This window comes from Neopsephotus bourkii, unplaced genomic scaffold (assembly GCF_033783945.1).
Source record: "Neopsephotus bourkii isolate Nb327-2 ecotype Australia unplaced genomic scaffold, CSIRO-AGI_Nbou_v1 NB_1675, whole genome shotgun sequence".
NCBI classification, from domain to species: Eukaryota; Metazoa; Chordata; class Aves; order Psittaciformes; family Psittacidae; genus Neopsephotus; species Neopsephotus bourkii.
Window position 1 is genome coordinate 367,631 of NW_026902149.1, and position 24,798 is coordinate 392,428.

Here is a 24,798-nt window from a genome sequence, read left to right on the forward strand (position 1 = left end):
CACTCTTTTGTGTTGGGTATAGACACAAAAGTCTCCTGTCTCTTCTGTGTCTGGGGCTTGGTTCCACTGGTTCCCTGAAGCTCCTGGCAATGTCCCTAGGCTCCTCCTCCTGATCCTCCTGCTTCCTACCCCTGTCCTGGAAACTTGCTGCTTGCTCAGTTGTGTGTGAACCTCTGCAAGTAGTCCACTAGAAGTACACATTGTGTGTGATGTGGCAGTAATACTTAAGGGACGCTTGTACATTGTTTTGAATAACACAAGCTCTAAAAGACACCTGACTAATGGGGTATCTCAGAATTAAATTGTGGGTTATCCAGCTTATCGGCTTGGCCACCAATATAAATGGATTAAAAACTCTGATTAATGCATTTAGAGAACCCAGGTACTATTATGATGCTATTAAACACACTATCCAGATGCATCTGCTGGCTCAGGTCTCCAGAAAAGATGGGAAAACCTCTCCAGTCGTGCAACCTTTCTCTGCCTGTCTCTTGTCATAGGCTGCATCCCAAGGTGGAATCTGGCAACAGATATTGGTCTAGAGGAAGCCCTGCTTTGATGCAGTGCAACTATTCTGGCTGCTCATGGTTCCTTTTCTCTATTAAGTTGAAATGCATAGGGGAGAAGCATTTATGTGAAAGATCTTAACTAAGTAAATTCAAACACTTATGGTTGCAGAGAAATCCTGTACAACACGATTCAGTGAACAAGGAGTTGACTAAGTGGAGAATGCAGAGACTTCTGGAAGCTGCTCATGGCATCTGATACTTTCAGTTTCGAGGCAGTTACTTCTTGTCAGACTTCAGAGACTTCACTTGGCTTCCTTTAGAGACTGAGAGCATCTAGCTAGTTGTGAAGAAGACAAGTGATAAGCTGACATGTTTCAAACAGATACGTCATGATAAAAAAAAGATGCACCCTTGTAGGTCAGTTGGGAGTGGGTTAGAAAGGCTTTGTTGTACTCTAGACTAGGGAGAAAGTGTTTTCCAGGTCATATGTGTTATTTTTAGAGCTGCCTCAAACCCAGACTTTGTCCTGCACAATCTAGCATGGCATGTTTTATTTTTTGAGTTGGAAGGAGAAAAAGACACTTGAAACACATTTTGCAGAATGGAAAATTTTGAACAGCACAATGCAGTTGTGTTTTGATGCTTCTTACCTATGCAGTGATGAGTGACTGCAAAGCCTGCTGTGATCTGGGGGGGGTGTTTTTGGGGGGTGTTGGTGTTGTGTGTTTGTTGTTGGTGTGTGGTGTTTGTTGTTTTTGTTTTTGTGTCTGGGTCTGTGCAGGATATCTGTCTAGGAAGACAGGGTAAGCTGTTGCCTGGTGGGACAGTGAGAAGAGGGAAAGGAGCAGCTGCATTCTCTGGGAATTCATATTCACTTGGGGAGTATGTGGGGATGTGTATGGAGAGGCAGGACTCAGCAATATTTTGGAAGGAGGAGATCCAGAGATGGTAGACAGAGAATACTAGAAAATACAAATGGTTCTCTAGTAGGAACGTGTCCTTCCCTCTCCATAGTATTTTCCAAGGCTCCCCTGCATCTCATCTTGCTGAGATGTATCTTTCCTGAAGCACATCATCCCTGTAGGACCTGGTGGCAAAGTGTGTGGGCTGCCTGCAGCAAAGAAATGTTCTGCAACATGGGCCAGGTGCTGATGCTCTCTGCTCTTCCTGGTGCCCGGAGAGCCAGGATCTGGAGAGACAATGGGCCATCCTGCCCAGAATGGTGGGGAGGCCAGGGGAAGGTTTTGGGAGCTTGCTGAAGCCTTTGGGGTGATGGATGAGATAGAGCATTGGGAAAGCAGTTCCTTTTAGAGTCATGATTTTGACTCTCCAGTAAATGTACAAAGCCTTTTCAATCTTCTTTTCAAGGCTTATTCATCTTTTACTTCTGTCATCTGGTCCTATTCAGGGCTTTGATAGGATATCAAAGTTCAAAGCCAGCATTTCAAGTCTGCGGTCAGTCTCCTCATGGATGAGGAGTCTCAGGTTTTCAAAAACACTATAGCTGCAGAGCTGCCATTTCCTAATGACCAGTCCTGGGCAGGGCTCACCTCCAGCTTCTTGGAGTCTGAGATCTGCTGAAACGATGCAGTTTGGAGCCTCACTCATGGTATGTGTTTGTGACTCTGCTTGTGTTTTTCCTGTCAGGCCCGGGTGAAGGATCTAGAAGAGCAGTGTCGCAGCCAGACAGAGCAGTTCAGCCTCCTGTCTCAGGAACTCAAACAGTTCCGGCTTCAAACAGGAAAAATCGACCTGCTCACCTCGACCTTGGTGACTTCTGAGATTCCTCTTGCTCCGTGCAGCTCTACCCCACAGCCCCACTTCGAGAAGGGTAATTGCTGGAGATGCTGGAGATGAGTTGGTTTTTGGTTAGCTGAAAAGGTGTACAGGAAATAATGCAAACGTTTAATTCACTTTCGGGATCTCTGTCTCTCTCTCTTAAAAATAGCTTTGGTTTCTTTTGAAGTCATAAGGAGAAGTTGACATTCTCTCACCAAAGAGCCCAGGGTGTCCTGTGTGTTGCACTTTCAAATAAGTCACATTTTAGACACATCAGCTGCTCTAGAGAGTGTTTGCTTGTGGTGATGCTCACTGCTGATCTTGTATTCTGCCTGTGGCTAAAAGTAGTGATGGATTGTTTTATTGCAGAATCAACTGTTCCTGGAGTGTTCACTCACCAGAGCACAAAGAAGGTTCACAATGAAGAGACTGATGAGTTGCAGTCAGCGCATCAGGCGCCTGATACCACTGTTGGCTCCCCAGTTGCTGCTGCCAGTTCTCAGAGGCAAGCCAAGAAAGTGGAATCTCAGTCAAACTCTTCAAAATCAGAATCCATGCAGAACAGCCCAAAATCCTGCCCAACTCCAGAGGTCAGTATGGAAGTTCCCTCCATTGCCTGTGCTTTCTAAACACAAATGAATAGCTGAGAGCACCAGTAATGTTGTATTCATTCCCTCCTGGCTGCCTAAAGAGAATGGGAAAAATAAGAGAAAAGCTGTAGGAAGCCCATGTCTGTAATGCTCATTGGAATGTATTGCTGTGCTCCAAGGAGGAAACAACTGACTAGACAGAGAGCTGGGAGCTTGGAGAGGGAGTGGGAAGGGGTGGTCGATTGATGGGTGGTACAGAAAAGCTGTTGCTAAGCTTCCTTGTGACATCTCTGCTGCCATTAAAACACACAAAGGCTACGGACTGTCAATTTTAGCATGCTGAGGAGCTGTGTGCAGACTGTTTTTGGCCTTGAGCTGTGGGTGGGGGGCTCAGACTTCTTTGCTGGTGCTTTTATGTTTTACTGGTAAAAGAAATCATGAAAAGGTGCTGAGTTTATGCAAGCAGATAGGTGAAATTAATAGGCTTTACTTGTGTCACCAACATCTCCTACACTGTTGTTGCTCCCCAGGAGCTCTTATGGAGTACTGTAGGGTTCACTTAGGCAGACTTTCATACCCTCTGCTGTGTGTCACTTGATGTGACAGTTTAGGGTAAAGCAGTGCTGTGAGTGGGGTTGGGTGTGATGGCATGGGAGGCACCTTTTGCACTTTGATGTTTTGTGAGTGCTCATTTCCCCCCAAATCAGGATAAGGGAGATAATTGGAAGAGTAATAGTGAGAAAACTCATGGGCTGAGACAAAGACAGTTTAATAGATAAAGCAAAAGCCACTCTTGTGATCAAAGCAAAACAAGGAATTCCTTCAGCACTTCCCATAGGCAGACAGGTGTTCAGCCACCTCCATGAAAGCAGGGCTTCATCATGCATAATTGTGACTTGGGAAGACAAATGCCACCACTTTGAATGTTCCCCCTCCCATTTTCTTCTTCTTCCCCCAGCTTTATATGCTGAGCATGATCCATATGGTCTGGAATATCCCTTGGATCAGTCAGGATCAGCTGTCCTGGCTGTGTCCTTTCCAACTCCTTGTGCCCACCCAGCCTCCTCGCTGGTGAGATGGTGAGAGGAGTTGAAAGTCCTTGACTGAGTCTAAACATGGCTGAGCAACAAGTAAAACATTTGTGATCAACATTTTTGTCATCCTAAATCCAAAGCACAGCACTGTACCTAATTTTCTAGGAAGAAAATTAACTCTATGCCAACTAAAACCAGCATATCAGGCTACTAAAAGTTTCTAGTGTTTTGAAAGTACATAAACATTATATATATATATATATATGTGTTTAGCTGCTGGAGGGGAGGTGCCCCAACAAAAGTGCTTAGAGACAAAGTATACTGAGTTAAGGGTATGTAGGATAAAAGGGATTTCCTGAGTCTCTAGTCCAATATCCTACTCCAATGGGGCTGTCACTGACACTAGGTCAGGGTGGCTATGGCTTAGCCTGGCAGAGGCTCTGAGTTCCCTGTCGCAGTGGGAACCTGTCCCTAGGCTGCATTACCCCTGGAAAAGGAATTTTTCCTAATGTCTGACTGGAAGGCCTGAAGCTGTAAGTTGGAGCTGATGTTTCTTATTACTGCTTCTTCACCTTAAGTCATTCTTACAAGATGGCCCATAGCCCATTGGCCAGATTGGCACTGTACATGAGCTCAGAGAACTTGTTCACTGATGTTCAAATCCTGTGAGTGTTCTTTCACTCTGATTTGGGCTGTATCATCCCCTTCATCTTTAATATTTTTAGGTGGACACCGCAAGTGAAATGGAAGAACTGGATGTTGACAGCATCTCTCTAATGCCAGAGCCAGGCAGCCAAGGCCCTGCAAAGCTCCAAGTGTTCTTAGCTCGATACAGGTAATGGGTCATTTCTTGTGCTCTATGAGGTTAGAAAGGTTATCTCACAGTTGCCTAATTCACTTTTCTCTTGGATTCACCACTGTTAAGGGTGGGTTAGACCATGTATCTTATTTCTCCATGGGATCTTTTGAGACAGGTTGTTTCCTGCACAAGCAAATCCAATGTGCTTAGCTTAAGAAAACCACAGAAAGCTCGTAAGCTGTTCAGTGAAGAGCACTGTGTGTAACACTGATTTTTTAAAATATGATATTGGATGGAAAATTGAGTTTGAATGGACACATTGCTTGGAATGTCTGGTTTCTCCAGAATAGTCCAGGAAATTTTCTCCAACAAATCTTATTCCAACAATTAGGGAAATTTGAGCCCAGAATTCCTGAAGTTTTTGGCCAAAATCTTTCTGCTTGTAACTTTAAAAGGAAAAAAAAATGCACAGAATAAACCCAGATTTTCTGGTAACTGTTGCTGTCCACTGAGCCAACATTGCCAAACCCAAATCGCTACTTAGAGTTCAGAGTATTGACATACCTTTTAGTTGTGGGTTAGAGGAAGAGAACTGGGAGGATTTTGTGCTTGTGAGGAGCAGATCAAATGTGACCTGTGCTTCATGTCTGAGTCTTGGGCCCATAAGGTCTCACTCAGCTCATACAGAGGATAACATAGCTTTGGCATGTTGAATTCCCTTTTAAAGACTAAAGAGCAGGAATTGCAGTAGATGCTTGCAAAGCTTTGTCCAGTGAGATACCCAGTTTTTCATGAGGCATTTTCCCATGATACACTCTGGTCAGCTCCAGTATCACTGGGAAGGCAGGTTAGAACTACCCAGAGTCCAAATCCTATCACCAACGTATTTATCATGTTCATGCTAATGCAGAGTTTGGACTGCTGCTTAAATGCGGAGTTACAGCACTGAGAGTTTCATAGTTTGGATCCTGAGGGCTGGATAATGGTGAAATTATGAAGGAAAAGGCAGTGTTGTTCTTGTGCGTGTTGTTCTTGCACGGATCAGCTCATTCTTAGGGTTTTAAACATTAGAAAGTTGAGATACTGTGCTTGTCCATGACAGTTGTATGACAGATAAAGTGTAACCTGACAAGTTTTGGACACTTTCAGTATTTTATTTTTTTTTTTGGTCAAAACTGTTAAATGCATGAGATTTAGAGAGCTGTCTACATCAAATAGTTATGGGTGCAGGTGAATTTAAGAACGTTCATTTGGAAATGCAGCCCTACAGTTTATCTGCTTGGTACCCTCAGAAACACAGCAGGCGCTCAGGTAATTCAAGTCTTTTCTTACATGTTTTCTTGAGTCATGCTGATCTGTTCCTTCAGACATCACATGCCTGATGTTTTCTATTCTGCTACTCAGAAAATTATCCCTAGCTGCTTTTTGAACATATTAGTTAGGTATAAAACCATAAACTAGAGTTTTGACTGTTGTCTGTGCAATTTGCTGCTGGCAAAAAGTGGAGGCAGTTCCAGTGAATTGAGGCTGATCTAACATCACAGCTTGAATGTGTTGCTGTGAAAGTTCTGTACAAAGTCTTCATATTGTAAATATTTCAGCTACAATCCTTTTGACGGACCTAATGAAAATCCAGAGGCAGAGCTTCCGCTGACTGCTGGAGAATATATTTACATCTATGGAGAAATGGATGAAGATGGCTTCTTTGAAGGTGTGTTTTAGTAGACTGAAATGTGACCAAACTGCTGTGGAGACGACCTCTTTTTAAAAAAACCCAAACAAACCAAACAAGAGAAAGGTAGTCAATCTTGAAGCTTCAAGATAAAGATTTTCTGACCAAAGTTTGTTTGCTAGAGAGAAGAGCAGATTCTGTGGAAGAGGGTTTATTTCTGTCATGATTGAATGAAGTCTAAAACATGAAATCCTGGTCTAATGAATTCAAGTGGGAATTTTGCCACTGCTTTCAGCAGAGCTCCAGGTTTCATCCCCATATGGTCCTTCCCTAGCTACGGAGAGGAACACTTTCAGCCCTGGGCACTTTCTGCAGATGGTGTGTTTCCCTCTTTCCTGTGACTGCCTAGTGAGCCAGAGACTGTAGACAGCTGATGGGCTCCATTACCTCTTGCTCTTTTGGAAGAGTCAGGGTCTAAGAGAAGCAGTCCAAACTACACTTGTTATTGTACTTGGTGCCACATAGTGTGCTTCTCTTTTGGCACCTTTGAAAACATGATCCTGGTCAATGAATAGGCAGATGGAATTGAAACTGAGCATTGTAGACTGTAAATTTGTAATGGATTGTCTGTGTGGAGCTGCATTACTTAATGGGATGAAAGCTCCTAATTTACTGAGGTGCTTTGCAAGGGCTGAGGCAAATGCATGCCATGTTGCGCTGCTTGCTCTGTGATGTTCTGGCTCTTTCTTTGTTTCTTTCCATTTCCAAGCTTCTCATGTATGTTTATTTGTTGTTTAAAGAATAAAAAGGTTATTCTTTACTAACATTTTCTGCTTTCCCTGCTTTCAATTGATTTGCTGTAGGGAGAGTTTGAAAGGGGAAAACAAGTTACAACCCTTACGCATTTGCTTGTTTGACTGTCATTGATGGTTCTTGCACGTACCAAGAGTGCTGTGGCATCAGTCATCCCCACAGGTCCTTTTGGGGCATTTTTGTTACAGAAGCTAGTATAACAAAGGAGGGAACTAAAAAGAAGGCCAGAGCTGAATACAGAGCTGGAAAGGAGGATTTTCTTGAGGAAGTTTTACAAACCCCAAATCCATGTGATGGTTTTACATCTTCTGGCAGTCAATTTGCATAGTTTGGGAAGGCTAGAAAAAGACACCTGAGTTAGTGAAATAGCTGTGATGAGGAACAGTAGGATAACAAAAAGGAAAACCTTCTAAGCTAATTACACAAAACAGCTTTTTAGTTAGTTGGCTCTGGAATGTGTGGAGCAGGGAGTCTTCTCACTGTGGTTATTAGGACCTAACTAGGGAAGCATTAGGAAATCCAGAAAGCTTTCCCAGGAATAACCTCCCAGAGGTTTGGGTTTTTTTTCTCATTCCTGGCTGCAGTGCAGTTATGACTTAGCCTAGGTGTTGTCACATTGTCTTCATAGATGGGTTGGAAAGCTGAACAGGAGGTGCAGTGGTAACAGGTTTCCTGTTTCTCGTTTAGGGGAGCTGATGGATGGCCGGCGAGGGCTGGTCCCCTCCAATTTTGTTGAGCGAGTCTCAGATGATGACCTCGTGACGTTTCTGCCTTCGGAGCTGAATGATCTCACCCATAGTTCATACCGGGAGAAAAGTTTTGTCAGTGCAAGCACCAGCAGTGGAGATAAGAGTGATTTCTCTGTTGAAGAGAGTAGCATCAGCCCATTGACCAGTAGAACAGAAGGAGACCAGGAGGAACCTGTTAGTCATACAGCAGTGCCTTACCCAAGAAAATTGACTTTGATCAAGCAGCTTGCCAGAAGCATAGTTGTAGGCTGGGAACCACCACTTTTGCCAGCTGGCTGCCCAGATGTACAAAGCTACAACATCTATGTGGATGAAGAGCTACGTCAAAATGTGAAGAGTGGCTTTCAGACCAAAGCAGTCATTGAAAAGCTGGATTTAAAGACAAAGGCTTACCGTGTATCTGTGCAGACTGTGACAGAGCAAGGCAGTTCTGATAGACTGCGATGCACTTTCTTTGTGGGGCAAGATATTTGTGTGGCACCAACTATGCTGAAAGTAAGAAGCATCACTGCCACATCAGCAGAGCTGACGTGGCTTCCCTGCAACAGCAGTTACAACCATGCAGTCTATCTCAATGGGGAGGAATGTGACATAGCAAAACCTGGGGTCTATTGGTACACCTTCCGCAGCCTGCAGCCCAGCACTCAGTACGTTGCCAAGTTGGAGGCCCGGCCCTTGAAAGCACCTTGGGAAGAGGTCCCACAGGGGCAGGAACAGAACTCAGCTGTGATACACTTCACTACCCCACTAGCAGGTATCAGAGCAGTCATGTCCATTGCCATTGTGCATGGAGTGCTTGGAGCAGTGAGCTCTGTCATTATTTTGCTGTGAAGCCTTGGGGTGAAGGGAAGCAAGGTTTAGTAGTCCCAAAGCCTGACATGCTGTACTGTTTTGTCTTAATGTTTTTCTTCCTTTATTTTAACAATTTTCTTTGTTTTGTTTTCATTTGCTCTGGGAAGACATTCTCTTTGCTGATCTTAGCAGCATGTCTCTGCAGGCATGGAAGATATGGTTTGCCATGACCTTGCTCTAAGGGTTGCTGCGTCTTGGCCTCAGCTACTTTTGCAAAGTTCTGTTTTCTGTGCATTAAAGCTTTTATAGAACAAGAGCACCCTATTTTCTCTTGTTCTATCATTTCCCAAGTCTAGCCTGGTTATTCTGGTATGGTTCTGCAGGGGCAAGTCTGGTGTGGGACTTTTCTCTTTGACTCTAACCAGGGTTTAGTTTAGCTTTATTCTAAAGTGAATTAAACGAGGTAAAATCTGTTTGGTCTCTTGCAGGCACACCTGATGCTCCTTTGGATGTCCAGGTAGAAGCTGGTCCCTCGCCAGGTATCCTTGTTATCAGCTGGTTACCTGTCACCATTGATGCTGAAGGGTCTTCCAATGGAGTTCGAGTCACAGGTTATGCTGTGTATGCGGATGGAAAGAAGGTATGGTGCTGGTGCAGTGCAAGGCTGACCTTTGTGCAGATGGAGGCCTGTGTGCTGGTGCAGGAGTAGAGGGCAGTTGCAGAGCCTCAGGACCTGGAAAGGTTGATCCAGTAAGCGTGCCCTGAGGAGGCAGTGACAGTCCTTGGCTTGGAAAGGAATGGTATTGGAGAAGTGACAGCACTTGGGCTGTTTGCTTTGCTCCATGCGCACCAAAAAACACTTATGTCCAGATTTTTTATGTGGTTTTGGTATAACTAAGCTAAGAAAGTTTCTGTGGCAGGACCCTTCACCAGCAAACCAGGACAATTAGTGTCAGCCTCCTCTGTTTCACCCTAGGCACTAGCTTGGTCACTGGGGAAACGGTGACCTGAAGGAGCAGTGAATCCACATGGCATAGACAGGATACAAGTACACAACCTTGCCACCACTTGGGGCTTCTCTCTGCACTATGAGAATGAGGTGTAATTCTCCAGCCCTTTTTTTAAATGAAGGGACAGACAAAGGCAGATGTGTACAACACCCCAGAGTTCAATATGAGCACTGGTAAAGAACCTCCAAGGATATTCTGTGTTAAAAGTGTCTTGCAGTCTTCTGCCCACATGATGTTGTACCACTGGCCATGGGAGAAGCAAGCCACAACTGTTTAAAGGAGCACAGTGAAAACCAGAGTGCTGCTGTGTTGGATGATTGCTCTTTTATCATGGAAATGCTTTTTCCTTTACATGGGTCAAAAAAGGAGGAGTCTGGGAAGAAGCAGCTGAAAGGGAAAACAAAAAAAGTGATTGCCTTTTAAAGCGTAGGGAGCAAGGAGAGTTAAAACCTAGAGCAGAAAGGAATATAGTAATATTTAATAGAATAACCAGTTTCTCAAACGGTTATGACAACAATTTCTGTTTACTGTTTGTTCTTCCCTGATCCTATGCAGAAGGGTGGGAATTCTGCATGTCAGCTCTCCAGAGCTTTGGGGTCTGTTGTTAAGTTTGGGTTCAGGAATTGTCGCTCTCACTGTGTGCACAGTAAATAATTGCTCCCTGGGTTTTTGCTTGCAGGTAATTGAAGTGACTTCTCCAACAGCTGGGAGCGTCCTGGTGGACTTGTCCCAGCTTCAGATGTTCCAGGTGTGCCGGGAGGTGTCTGTGAGAACTATGTCTCTGTACGGGGAGTCAGTGGATTCGGTTCCAGTCCAGATTTCCCCAGTTTTGCTGCGAGCCTCTCACCACTCTTCACCTTCAGATTCTTCTATTTCTACCACTTTTACCTCTAGACTGCCCCGTGGAGAGCCCAGGGGCTCTCTGCCTTCACGCAGCCCACCCACTCACCACATGGCTGCACTCCTGCTTCGACAGAACGTTCCATCTCATACCTCAGATGCCAAATTGACTGATGTCTCCTCCAGCCCCGAGGGCTCAGCGCCATCTCTGCCAGAGAAAGCCTCTTCACTGCCTCACCTCTCCTCTCCCAGTGCTTCCTTGGTGCAGGTTTTAGGCACTTCCCCACAGGGATCAGATGCTGCACGAGACAAGAAATGCCTGACTGTGCCTCCTCAGCAAGCTGGCAGCACAGTGCTCCCCAGTGAGGGCACAAAGCCTGTCCCTTCAAGGGAAGCAGAATTGCAAGGCCTGGGTGAAGGGACAGATGTGCAGGTAATTGTTTACATCTCCTGCCCAGTACCACGTGTGCTGGGACAGAGAATGAAATGAAATAGCAGTGAGCCATGGGGTAGCATGCTGCTGTTGGAGGCCAGATCCACAGGGCAATTTAAATGCTTCTGTGCCAGTGCCCACAGGATGGGCAGCAAACAAGAGAAGCTGGAAGCCATTGTGTAGCAGGGAAATCATGACACAGTTGCCATCATAGAAGCGTGATAGAATGATTCGCATGATGGGAGTGCTGCAGTAGATGGCTAGAGGCTCTTCAGGAGGGATAGGCAAGGAAAGAAAGGAGGTGGGGTTCTGTTGTGTGTCAGGGAGTGCATCAGCTGCCTGGAAATCAATGCTGTGAGTGAGAAGGTTGAATATTTGTGGGTGAGGGTTGGGGGAAGGCAGCTGATATCCTGGTAGGAGTCTGTTACAGACCACCCAGCCAGGATAAAGTTACAAATGAAGCAGTTCTTTGAACAACTGGTAGACGTTTCACATTTGCTTGCCCTTGCTCTCATGGGGGACTTCAGTCTAACAGATGTTTGCAGGAAGTACAATATAGCAGAGAAGAAACAATCCAGGAGGTTCTTGAAGGGTGTGGAAGGTAACTTCCTGACCCAGCTGGTGAGTGAGCCAGCTAGGGGAGATGCCTGGCTACATTTGCTGTTCACAAACAGAGAAGGACTGCTGGGTGATGTTACGGTTTTGGCTGTCTTGGGCAAAGTGATCATGAAATGATTGGGTTTTCAGTCTTTGGAGAAGCCAGGAAAGTGGTCAGCAAAACCTCCACCTTGGACTTCCGGAGGGCTGCCTTTGGTCTGTTTAGATCAGGCAGAGGCTGCCTTATATTAGAGTGAGGGTTACAGAAAGGGGTGGTTGATGAAGGCCCACCTGCCTTCCCCTCCTTGTTCCTGAGGTTCCACTCCTCCATCTCCCAGAGGTTTCATTAAACGCCAGGCTGAGCTGACAGGGTAACACAAATCTGTAAGCGTTCTGTACTGCAGCTTGGTGATGAACCATGGGGCCCTGCACTTGTACTCTCCCTGTATATTCTCCACTAATGCCCCTTCCCTTCACAGCCCTTACCGGCTCTAAGAAGTAGCCAGGTAGTATCCTCCCCCCCAGCTCAAGCTAACCTGCAAGCTGGTATGTAGGACATTCCTCTGGCACATGAGAGTGGGAATTAACCTTGTTGTATAGCAGGGGCTCTTCTTGCTGCTCTAAAACCAGCTGTTGTCAAACCACTTCTGTGGCTTTGATGAGCCATGTGTGGTAGCCAGAGCTGAAGCAGTGTCTACTTGCAGGTACTTTGCAGGGAGGAAGGGGTTTGCTCCAGGGCTGGCCAACCTTCCCAGCTGCAAATTGCTTTCCAAAATACTTATATACCAGCAGTGCAGAACACATGGGGTTTAGGTTTGGGGTGGTAAGGGCACCCTTTTGGTGCATGGGTATGGCACAGTATCTCCACTAGGTATTCATGATGACCTTTTCTTGGTTTGTTTCCCAGATGGAGCAATCTGTAACCAAAGCACCCGAGCTGGAAAGTCCATCTATCAGCAGTCTGAAGATACATATGGAGACCTGCCATGCATGCTCTGTGGAAGAGTCACCAGAAGGTGCCAGTGCTGAAAGAGGGAAAGAGACAAAGGAGAAACACTTGAGCCCAGAGCCTCTGCCCCCCCCCAGCCAGGCTGAAGGCACAGAGGGCACCTTCCGAGGAGACATAAGCATGGCTGGGAGCAGCTGCCAGGAATTCCTGAGGCTGTCCTCAGGCAATGAGGTGATGAAAGAAATGTCCAGAGTGAAGAGAGAGGTTTGTTTAACGCTGGTTGAATGTCTGTGCCTATGGAGGGATGCAGATTTTATTTGACACTCTTGGATTTTCCACAATACTGTTCTGCAGGCTGCCGGTCTTTTGTGGCTCTGTGTGTGTGTGTGTGTGTGTGTGTGTGTGTGTGTATAGACATATGCCAATTGCAGCACTGGGTGCTGCCCAGTGTGTTTCCTGCCACCTTTTAGCTGTATGTGATAGAGAAAGGTAAAGTGCTACTTTATTGAGAGGGCTGAGGAAATCTGTTCTGGTTTTCAATAGCAAGAAGAAAAACTATCTGAAATTGGACGACGACCGCTGACCCTTTTTGCTGAGCACAGCCGTAGTTCTGACCTTTCAGATATTTTGGAAGAGGAGGAAGAAGATGAACTGTCTTCAGAAGCTCTGGAAGAGAAGAAATGGGACCAGAGAGAGACATGTTACGGGGATAATGGGGAAAAGGTAACTTGTAGCTGAATGATGCTTGTGGGGAGCGCTAGTGCAGCCATCCCATGTCATCAGCTCACAGGAGGAGGTGCTGGTCTGAGCCCAGTGCTCTCAACAGTGCTTGGCTAAGCTCCTGCCTGCTCTGCTTTTACTTCCAGTATTGTCTTAAGCTAGTAAAAATGCCAATTCTTTGTTAGAGGGAAGGGTGTTTATGTGTAATGAATGTACCCAGGGTTTAATTAGTTGGAAAAACACACAATGCAATGTGAACTTTAGAACCCATGGGTAAAAATCAATCCTATCAATCAAGTTCTTAGTATAGATACAAACAGCACACACACAAGAATCTGTGAAGTCCACCCATCTGTAAATTCTGTACCAACCCACCATCCCTCCTAAGGCAAAACAGGCGTGTAACATTTTGGCCTTAGTCCTGAAGGCAGTGCTGAATGGGAGTAATCTAGTGCAGATTATTTTGTGTAGATCTTGGTGCTCTCTGTAGGAAGAAGAATCTGCAGGAGCTGTGGCTTTGCAATTCACATGTTGCAAGTGAGGAAAGGCTGGTTGAACTGAACAGTGAGTGATCCTGTTAATTCATTTGACAAGTTAAACAGTTAAAGCTAATTAGTGTGTTGCAATGCATCTGTGACAGGTCTTGTGCTGAGAACTGCATGACTGGAAGGTGGCATAGTACAGATTATGGCACTTGACATGAATGTGCATGAGGGGAAGTATTGAGGTTGAATGACTGAGAAATCAGAAAGATTTGCAGGAAATTGGTACATGTGCATAGCAAGAAAGTGCCCTCATTTTTATTCATGTGGCCAAAGAACATTGTAATTGGTTGATGCTGACCTGTGTGGCTGCTCGCCACAGATGGATCTGGTGAGCATTAAACGATCGCTAACAGACAAGAGTAATGATTCTGGAGTAAATGTGCTGCCAGTCCTTTTCTCCTTCTGAAGGGAGTTCTGCTTCCCAGGTGGGCAGGTGGGACCTGAAGTGCAGCGTCAGGAGCCCAAGAAGAGCCTGGTGGTTGGTGATTCTGGGGCTGCCTGGGAAGGAGTTGTTGAAAGGGCTTCCAGTTGTTGGAGTTGCACTGGAAAGAAAAATAGAAGAAACTCAGCTTTCCTGAAAGGGGAAAGAGGAAATCAGAACAGTCAAGAATGCTGGTTTTTGTCTTGTTTTCCTGGATGCTTTATTGGCCCAAATGTTCTGGGGGTTTGTCTTTTTTGTGTGTGAGAAAGAGACACCAAACCCTCCCACACACATCCTGTTGATTTCAGCACACTGGTGCTTCTTGACCTAATAAAGTGATTGTTTTCAGTTCTGGCAGTAACACTTTGAGTGTGTGAGCATGACAAGATGCTGAATGGGGAGAGGGCATCAGGGGCAGGAAGCTTTGTGGCACAGAGTTGCCAGCACTACCTTGTAGAATGAAGGAAGATGGTGACTGAAGTGGGCCAGGTCTCAGCAGGGTTGTTTTCTCGGATTCTACATATTTAGTAACATTTTGGTTTATCTCAAGACTTCTCAGCCAATTCTGTCAGGGTTTGGGGGATGAAAGAATGAAGAGGTGCTGCTTTTAAAAAGTTTAATTTCAATTAAGTTGTTAAATTCCTGAAACCAGTATTGTATTAAAACTCAAAAGCAAAAGCCACAACTCTATAAACAGCTAAAGTAGGTCTTACTGGTCTTCATGGTTGCATTTATAACTGCAGATATTCCTAGTTGGTGTGCACAAGATAGGAGCCTTGAGCGTGTGTCCTTTGAAGAGAGTTTGAGGAAGCTGAGCCTGTTTGGTCTGACAAGGAGGAGGCGAGGGGGGATCTTGTCTCTGCCTACAACTATTTGAAGGATGGTTAAAATTATGAGATAGCCCAAGGTGTCTTGTTGCTGGCAGATGATATACAAAGAGGCAGCAGTTGCGAGTTCCTGTTTGGGAGATGAGTACAAACTTCTTTCCCAGGAGGATGGTGCAGCCTTGGAACAGGCCCCAGTGAGGTGGGGGATCTCCCTTCTTTGGTGTTTTCAAGCCTCAGCTAAGCAAAGACACTGATTCACTGTTTGCAGCAGTCCTGCAGCAATTAGGAGATTGAACTGGAGACCTCTGGAGGCCCCTTCAACCAATTCTAAACAGAATTCAAGACCAGCTTTTGCTTGGAAAGAGTTATGAAGGTTGGAATAATCAATAGGCAGCTTAGAGCTGCCTTTTGTTTGCCCCACTGTGGTTCAGTTTTTTATTCTCTCTGACCAGGCCCGCTCATGCCAGTAGCTTGAAACATCAATAACTGTGTATTCTGTGTAAGCTATTTGTAAATGCTTTTAGAACATGTCATGATGTAAATTGTCAGGGAGGTTGAACAAGAGACCTTTATAGGTAACTTCCAACCTACTTTATACTATACATCTGGGATGCTCCCTTTTGATTCTAGTATAAATGTAGTAGGAGACAAACCATAAATTCTTCAGTTGGTCCAAGGGAAATTTTAAAATTCAGCAGTGTTTTCCCAAAAGCTTTATGTAACCTGATAAGCTGTTACCCAGCTGCAAGTGAAATATAAGTCTGTGTAACCCCTTTGAGGTGAAGGGGTTTCATGTGCATTTGTGGCAACTCTGTTCACCTGGATTTGCAGACAATAGATCACTGTAGAGCTGAGCCTTGGCAGATGATGGGGAGGGCCTAGAGAAGGTCCTTCCATAGTAGCAACATCTTCAAGGGGTGTCTCACTGCACAGGGTCACTGTATTCTGTTTCAGTGCAAGGACAGAGGTAAGAGAGGGCTGGGGGGCCTTGTGTGAGTACAGGCTGTGAGACTCATACCTGCAGAGGCAGGGACCTGATCAGCTCTGGTGTGCACTGCACAGCCGGGAGGAGCTGTGCCTCTCCTGCCCCATCATCCCATACAGGGGATGCTGAAGCTGTTGGGAACCCCATGGGCAGGATGCAAGGTGCTGCAGACAGTGTGTGTGTGTAGAGGCAGAGGTTGGGAGGGAGCTCGTCCATGCATTGTTCTTTCTCACTTTCCGCTGCATTGTCAGTTCATCTGATTGTCTTTTGCCAAAGCCCCATTGCTCTTGTTTGCTTCCTACCCTTGCTTCGCTGCAGACCACAGTCGCCGTTCCATCCTGCTGTGCTGGGAGGGAATCAGCTGTAACTTTGCCTCTCTTTGTAATGTTTATTTCCTCTCTTTTTCCCTTTGCTTGTCCTGGCTGTGGCTTTTCTCGGGGGCTGGGTACAGATGGATCTTTGTGATACTGACAGCGATGAGGAAATTCTGGAGAGAATACTAGAGCTGCCGCTTCAGAGGAACCACAGCAAGAAATTGTTTAGCATCCCTGAAGTGACTGAGGATGAGGATGAAGATGAGGATGAGGATTGTGTTCTGGAGGAAAAGGCGGATCCTCAAGACTGTCAGGAAAAACTTACCTACCATTCAGGGAGAACAGAGAAGACACTCAACATCAAGGAGCCGTTTCTAGAGGCAGATGGGAGTAACACCTCCCTGGTTCTGTCTGCTCAGATGCTGCAGGAGGAGCATAGTGTTAAGGAGAGCAGAAGGGATGCTGACCATGCAAATCCTGCCTTTGTCCAGACAGCCCGGAGTCAGAGGAAAGCCAGCTGGAACTGTGGCTACCAGCAGAATGATCTGAAGTCTGGGACTGTGGCAAGTCCTGCTCGGATCAAGAAGAAGGGAAGTAATTATCAAGAGAAGACCCGGAGTCAGTCTGAGATGGGTAGGAAGAGACAGAATGATTTAGCAGAGCACTGCAGTCGTCTGCTGGGCAACTGCGGTCAGATGGGAGGTGGGTTATACAGAGCTCCTAGCCTCAGGGAAGAGCTGAACATTGTGAGCAGTGCTGCTGCGAAAGAAGGGTTTGATATGTACAGTCGTGCCAGACAAGGCACCCTACAAAAAAAACACATGAAAGCAGTGGGTCCAGGTTTTGCAGAACCTGCTGTGATGACACCACGCTGCTCCAGCCCCAGGAGCCTGGAAATAGACATTGAATATGATTCTGAAGATGATGAAGATTCGATCTGTGCTTCCCCCCCTGAGAGGAGGCTATGGCCAGAAAGGTCCCAGAGCTGTCAAGGGGACTGGAGTGATGGTTCCAGTCAATCTGAGGTTGTCCACATGGATGGCAGAAGGGACCTGACGAGACTGGAAATGATGGAAGAGCAAGGGATGGAGTGGGCTGGGTCTCCAAGCCAGCATCTGCAGTTCTTCTGCCAGGAGAAGGAAGCACTGAGATGTGAGAGCAGTTCTGAGGAGCAGGGCTGGGAGCTGGACTGTAAGTCACCTGGCTGGAGAAGGAGGCTCGAACATCCTTCGAAGGGGATACGTAGCACCTCCTTGCACAAAAGGGTTGGGTGACTTTTCCTATTCTGGCTTTGAAGCAGCTTGCAGTGGCGTTAGCTTCCCTCTGCTTCCCTGGCCTGCCTGTATCTTGCTTTGTTCAGTGTTGTCCAGAGAAAGGACCCTCGTCTGGGATTTTTGGAAGAATATCTGAGAGATTCTGTAGTTCTGTGCTGCTCTGTGGCTTTTCTTGTATTAGCTGCTTCTGCTTTTCCTGCTAACTGACCGAGTGTCACCGATGCAGTATTCCTTTTCACACTGGGTCTTCCTCCCCATGGCAGGAGGCTGTGGCACCCCAATGAAAATCCCTAGTGAAATAGGCTGAATTGTTGAAGCTTTGTGTAGATGATGATGGTAATGTCATTGCCCCCCTGCTTGAAATGCCCTGTCCTGTGTCCTTGTTCTCACCAAGGTGGTTGTCAATAGTGTCTGGCAGGCTGCCTGCCTGTACTTAGTTCTGTTTTCCAACTCCCTTGGTACTTTCAGCTCTAGAGTGTCCCTGAAGAGGAATGTTGCATTTGGATGCACTGCTCTTTGTGGAGTGCGTTTGGGCTGAGCGCTGTTGCTGCAAGTAGGAAGGCAGAGACTGCTACTAACTCTCTGCTGGTTCCTGTTGCAGGTGGCCAGTAACAAAGATCCTAGGGACCAGGAGCTGCCTCGCACCACTTGGCAGGCTCCCAGGAGGAGAGGGAACACGAGCGTAAGAAGAAGCCAAATGCAGAAGCCTGTGCTCTCCAGTGCAGGTGAGTGGGCAAGGAAAGAGAGTTGGGCAGCAGGAGAGAGGGAGGTGGTTGGAAATACAGGGGAGAGGCAGGATTTGAGCTGTGCAGGGCTATGGCAGGGGAATGGTACTGATGTTCTCTCTGTGTGTTTCCTGTCTGTGGACAGGTCCTCCAAGGAGCACTGCTTCAGAAACCTCTGTTAAAGATGATGGCATTAGAATATTTGTGGCTCTCTTTGACTACGATCCTGTTTCTATGTCTCCTAACCCCGATGCGGCAGAAGAGGAGCTCCCATTTAAGGAGGGACAGATCCTGAAAGTAAGAGCACACCTTAGTGAACACCTTCTACTCTGTATAGTTCCATCTGATGTTCCAGGGACAGCATAAACCTTCAAGGCAGAGACTCCATCTTGGGAGTTTCCTTAGCTTCCCTTTCTCCTCTGTGCATCTCAGTTCCTGTGGTTTCAGCAGTCTCTGGCCTGTCTTTTCTCTTGCAGGTATGTGGAGACAAGGATGCTGATGGTTTTTACAGGGGTGAATGTGCAGGAAGGGAGGGCTACATTCCGTGCAACATGGTATCAGAAGTCCAGGTGGAGAATAATGAGATCAAGAAGCAGCTCCTAAAGCAAGGGTTCCTACCTGCTGACTCACCGGTGGAGAGCATAGGTACTGTGTCTTCTTTATGTGTGCATTGTCAGAGTGTCCCTTTGCTGAAGCGTGGAAAGCTCAGTCGTGCTGTCAGGCTGTGTGGCCAGTGCACCAAAACCATCTCTAGGGCTGATCCCCAGGCTTGTTTAGTGGCTGCTTCAGTAGCAAGCAGGGAAGTCTGGATGGTGAGGGAGGCAGATGTTCTGAGGTCTCAGTTCATGCCTGAGCCAAGCTGCAGGAGCTGCTCCTGTGCTTGAGGTGTCATGTCTGTGAACTGAGCACAGAGTGTGAATGAGGCTGATCCTTGCTAGCGAAGGGGAAACAAAACAGAGGAGCAGCTGAAAAGGGAAAAAAACAACAACAAAAAAAAAACACCCAAGAAAAAGCAGTCCAACTTGTTTCCATTTCCCTGTAGTGAGACCCAGTATCCAGCCCGAGAGGCTATGGGTTGACAGTGCCCAGCTCCTAAATGTGGGTCTCTGGCAGGTTGATGCTGAGGAGCACAGGGGTCAAAGGTGTCTTTTGCTTTCACTTTGTGGCTATGTGATTTTTTGGTAGGTTTGTGTCCTTTGGCCTCTTTCATGTCTAGGGAGAGATTTGAGTAAGGCACTTTTTCACACTGGGACGCTCATACTGTTTCTCCTGTGTGGATACACAAGACTCTCTGTCCCCTGCCCTCAGAAGAATAAAGGAACTTAATAGCCCTGAGACTCCAGGAAACATGGTTGGTTTGAAGGTTTTCAGGAGGGTGGTGGTAGTGAAGAAGACATACTTTATGCGTATGTGCAGAGAGGAAACCTAGTTTCCTTTGGCAGCCAGGCTTTTTGTGCCTCTGTTGTTTTCCTGCTGCCATGAACCCATATTCCTGCCTTGTAACTAAGAAGATGCCTTGGAGGGGTTGGTGTGGGAGCTCTTTCTGCACGTTCATCTGGGGACTCGTCCTGTATTGACGCTGTTCAGTGCAAAAACTGTAGCTAGAAACTTCCCCAGGTTCCTTCCCCCTGAGGCAGTTGATGGGGTGCAACTCACCTGGTGTTTTTCAAGTGTTAATGGAACAAGGCTTTATTTTATCCTTGTGATGCTGCTTCTGAAGTATAAAGTGTAGCAACGTTTGTCTGAATGTGCACTGTGGTACAGCTAAGGGGTATAAATACAGTGTGGATTTCTGTGTGTATCTGGGATGTGGATCATGCCTCATCTGAGTCCACACATGAGAAATGGAGATTTGGGCTGTGCCCATAGAAATCACAGTGTCTGCTTCCCAGAGGAGGCATGTCATGCTGCTCTGTTGCCTGTTCACTCTTCAATATGCTTTTCACTTTCCCTTCACTGTGTTTCTCTTGTCTATTTATTTGCTTTTTTTGATTTTTATGAAGGAAATGGCACATTTTCTCCACCTCCACGCCGCCAAAGCATCCCTCCTCCAAAACCCAGACGCTCCAAGAAAGGTCTGTGTCACCCACTGCTTCCTCTTTGCTTTTCGCAATAGGGTTACAGACTGCATTGAATTTTTGCTACTTGCTTACAGGACCCTCAGATGTTTGTACAACTGCTAGGAAGTGGAAAGAGAGCCCAACCCTGTGCTGCTGTTAAGTTTTTAACAACAGTGATGTCTCTTATAGTTTTGGAGTTTGACCTCTGCTTCTTGTTACGTCCCTGAGTCATGGTTACTGGCGTAGGCTTTGAGTTGCATGAATGGTTTGCTTCTGTTGTTTGCTGCTTTGGTCTTCGCTCTTTCTACTGTTGTTTGTCAGTTCTGTCATGTATGTGGTCACTGCTGAAAGATGAACTCTCACTGATGAGACCTTTTCTTCCCCCAGAAGCGCTGGATAAACAAGAGAAGTACAAGTCTCATGCAGGTGAGTATTGCTCTTTTGTACTATGAGTAGACAGTACATGATCAGAATACAGACACATTTTGCAGCTGAGAGCCAATGCAAGACTCTGTAGTGGTGCTTCAGAGCACTGTAAGAAAATGGTGGTTCTCACAAATGAAGGGGTTCTTTTAATATAGTAGTGAGTGCAGTGGTCTTTGACTAAACAGGGAGTGTTTGAGGTGAAGGGCACTTGCTGTTGGGCTTTGGAGAAGCAGAGAAATCCCTTATACATCCAATGCTGTGGTCCTTAAAACCTAAGGTCCCTCAAGAGGGTGCTCACTCTGCTTAGGTGCACAGTCATCCCTTGATGCCCAAGAGGCCAAGTCTGCAAACCCCTTGGTAGCCCGTACAGTATTGACCTGAAGCAGGGACATAAGGAATGGACAGTGTGTGTTAACTGTAACACCAGGCTTTGCTTTTGTAGATCCAGAGGAGGTCTCTTAAGTCCTGGCTGAGCAAGTGGGTTGCTTTGAAAGAGCAATATGTTCCCTGGATGGTGAGGCATCTGCTTCCCTTCATGCTGGGCTCTGCTGCTGTGGCTGATGCTCTCCAGGGCTCTTGCTGTTCCCCTGGCACTTGGAGGATGAATTTTGTAGCTCAGTAGCAGGTCATTGTGTGCAGGGAGGAGAAATGTCCATTCAAGACCCTGTAAGGAGGCTGCTGTCCTGTGTGTGTACATATATATACACATATTTGTGTGTATATATCAGCAAATATAGAATAATACATTCATGTATATATAGCAGGACACCAGGATGCTGGAATGTGGAGATGTTCCCACTTTGTGCTTATACAGGAGATCAGAAGACTATTGTACTAAATGTCTCTATGGCCTCTAAGATCTCTCACCCATTCAGTTGCCCCTGGTATTCTTTTTACTCAGTCCACTCCAGGAATGTTGAAGGAGTTGCTGTGATTTGGGATTTTGTCCTAGAACTTCCAGCTGAGGATACTGCATTTTATGTTTGTCCTGCAGGACAGAAGCATAAAGACTGTGAGGCTGAACTGCTTACTTCTCGTCGTATGGTGGCTGTCTTCGACTATAACCCTAAGGAGAGCTCTCCAAATGCAGATGTGGAGGTAGGCACCAGCTGCTCACTCCTTTCACGGGTTTCTTTTTCCTCTTTCTTTTTTCCTTCTGTCCCGAGACATTTGTCTCTGTTTTGACCAAAGTGCTCATTGTAGCTTGGCAATCTTGCTGCTAAAAAGGTGTTGGCTAAAGTCATAAAATGTAGAGTTTGCTGATATGTTCTCACACATTTTCTGATACCCATGTTCAGTTATCTGTGAAGAACATGATGCAATATACCCCTAGTGATTTTTCAGGATATGTCTCAGTGAAACTCTGTGAGTGTCTCATGGCCTTGTAGCATCCCCTAATGATTAGATGGGACTAAGCAGATCTGTGGCAGGAGGAAGCAGCCCTGCTGTTAGCAGCTGATCGAGGGCACACTCTGGCAAAAGGGCAAAGCTGCTTAACAATTTGAATGGACTTCCGATACTTCAGCTGAGCGTGTCTTGGAGCATGTCTTTTGTGTTGAATACCTGTGTAGGTCTTTGTTCAAGCAAGAAGACTTAGCTCCAATTTAATGGACCAGTGTTCTAAGATTTTGCTTTTCAAGCAGTCCCTACACAGAATCCAGACTGTTTTTGTAGATAAGTCTGAGGTAGAAATATAGCAGTGCTGAATCCTTTCTGCAGAATAACCTTTCTGAGTTAGAACATGCTCTGTTCTCTTTTCTCCGTAGCAGTGTTAGTCTACTCTGAGCAAACATAAACATGGGGTTTGGATTCAGATTGTTTCTATGCATCGAAGAGGAGTTTATGGCCAAGAGGTGACTCATGAGCAAGACAGGCTGCTGCTGAGGACAGAGTGTTTTAAGGATGGAGGATTATCTTAGAATAATGCAGTGAGAGCATGCATTAGCCAAAGAATTCTTTTGAGCTCATGTCAACAAGAAGATGGCTGTATGGCTGTATTTTTTGCAGTAATTTAGTTTTCCTAGAACCTGCCATATGGGCAGAGCTCACATTATTGAAACAAGCTGGTCCAGTTCTGTTGTACTGTTGGAGGTGCTCCCTGTGCACACTCCCAGGAAATCTGGTCACCTGTTCTGCTAGAAGCCTGCAGTTGCCCTTACGAACTTGCACCAGGACAGAGTAGGATCAGCTGTGCCCTTCTGTGTGTCTGTGAGTGAAGTTCCCTCGAAGTGTCTTTCTGCTGCAGCAAAGTAATTCACAGCCAGCATGTGGAACCTGCAGCCTCCAGAGGTAAACTGAGTACTAGGGATATCATAAGGTAAATGTATTAGAGGTGGATCTCTTCCAACTAACACTTCTGTGAAGTGCATATAAAGCCAGTGTGTCTTGAGTGGGACACAGCCTGTTTGAAGACTCCATCTTCTCTTAGAGCAGCTTTTTTGCTGTAACTGGGCAGTTTCTTCTGTTGGTAGAGACTGCTTCGACCTTTGTGTTTGGTCTTGTGCTCCCGGGAGTGCCTGCTGGGGTGGCTGACAGGAGGATGGGATGGAGGGTGACGTGTGTTGTGTGGTTATAGTCTGTCTCTAGGTCAGATCTTCCCATTTTTATGCATTCCTGGTAGTGACTAATCTCTGAGCATTGCATACAGACCAGGCTCATGCAAAGGAGCAGGATTTAGTAGTTACCTTTGAAGAAATGCAAGGTGTTTCTGGTGCTTGTTCAGCTTGTCTCAACATATCTTTCCAGAACAGGTTGTAGGCACTATTTTGAAGCCTTATTAAAACTGGTTTAAGAAACAGGCTTTGCTCTTGTCTGAATTTATGAAATGCTTCCTTAGCACTGAGGTCCACAGTTACCCACCTCAGTTGCCCCTCCTCATCCTGGTACTGCAAGTCTTAATACAGCAGCCTCCCTCCTGCAGGGTAAACTTGTGCAAGAAGCCCAGGGTGACCTGGTGTTTCAGGCCAGACGTTGCAGGTAGTGCTTCTCCTGTGACCATTGTTCTCTTGGTCTTTGCAGGCTGAACTGACTTTCAGTGCTGGGGACATTATCACTGTGTTTGGGTCCATGGATGATGATGGATTCTATTATGTGAGTACAGGGGTTGGGAAGGGCCAGTGGCTACATCTGAAGTCGTTGGAGTCCATCTAGTGGCAGGAGAGCAGAAATGAGGGAACAAAATACTGCAAAAAAACCCAAGCCCATAGCTGCTTATTGCAGGGCAGGGTGTTTCTGGCAGTCCATGTTCCTGTAACCACAATATCCAGATGGATTTGAATTTATTTCTTGGGATAACTTGACTGCATATTTCTCAAAGCCTAGGGTGCATTGTTCTGTACCTGTATCAGCTGCATCAGTATCTGCTGTAAGCTGATTTGTCACCCAGCACTCAGACACATGCTCTCATCCAGGGCAGGAGCTACAGTGATAACATGAAAATACAGATGCACAGTGACCCCCATCTAAGCATACCTCCACAAGCACTGCTACTTGTTTCATGTGCTGTGCATGCATATCTAGGCTGTGCCTGCCAACAGGCTGTGTGCTGCACATGATCCTTGGCCCTTGGATCCCTGCATAGGAAGCAGCGTGTCTTCACACATCAAAGTTGAGGTTCAGCTCCAGGGAGAGTCTGGAGGGGATCACTGTGAATGCTTTGTTTGCCTTCTTTCATAGTGTTGGCCAAACACCATTGCTGGGTTTGGTTTTGTCTCACTCAAACACCTGCTGAACTGGAGACAATTCTCTAGGCATACAGCCAAGTTTGGTTTGCAGCTCTGCACCTCAGTGTCATTGAGGCCATGTCTGCAGGACATTGTACCAGTAGAACCTCATTCTTTACAAAATAAAGCAATACCAGACTAAATCAAAGGCCTTTGGAAAGCCTGTGGCACTGTCATATTTCAGTTGCTTCCAGAATAGCAGTGGAAGTGATC

General features: G+C 46.2%; 1 protein-coding gene across 10 annotated transcripts in view; it reads left to right on the forward strand.

Moving 5' to 3' along the window:
- Positions 1-24,798, forward strand: part of TSPOAP1 (TSPO associated protein 1) — a 68,457-nt gene that overhangs the window by 32,978 nt on the left and 10,681 nt on the right. For 5 of the 10 annotated variants that reach the window (XM_061375726.1, XM_061375733.1, XM_061375734.1 and 2 more), the window contains 17 exons: positions 2,157-2,340; positions 2,658-2,878; positions 4,638-4,747; positions 6,313-6,422; positions 7,884-8,699; positions 9,226-9,377; positions 10,427-11,020; positions 12,525-12,830; positions 13,110-13,289; positions 16,516-17,643; positions 18,254-18,377; positions 18,523-18,674; positions 18,854-19,022; positions 20,381-20,452; positions 20,828-20,863; positions 21,858-21,961; positions 23,882-23,953. In XM_061375726.1, the coding sequence (XP_061231710.1) occupies positions 2,157-2,340; positions 2,658-2,878; positions 4,638-4,747; positions 6,313-6,422; positions 7,884-8,699; positions 9,226-9,377; positions 10,427-11,020; positions 12,525-12,830; positions 13,110-13,289; positions 16,516-17,643; positions 18,254-18,377; positions 18,523-18,674; positions 18,854-19,022; positions 20,381-20,452; positions 20,828-20,863; positions 21,858-21,961; positions 23,882-23,953 (4,530 nt within the window). Of the gene's footprint in view, positions 1-2,156; positions 2,341-2,657; positions 2,879-4,637; positions 4,748-6,312; positions 6,423-7,883; positions 8,700-9,225; positions 9,378-10,426; positions 11,021-12,524; positions 12,831-13,109; positions 13,290-16,515; positions 17,644-18,253; positions 18,378-18,522; positions 18,675-18,853; positions 19,023-20,380; positions 20,453-20,824; positions 20,864-21,857; positions 21,962-23,881; positions 23,954-24,798 lie in introns of all 10 variants that reach the window. The other 5 variants (XM_061375729.1, XM_061375731.1, XM_061375732.1 and 2 more) reach the window with 5 other exon arrangements.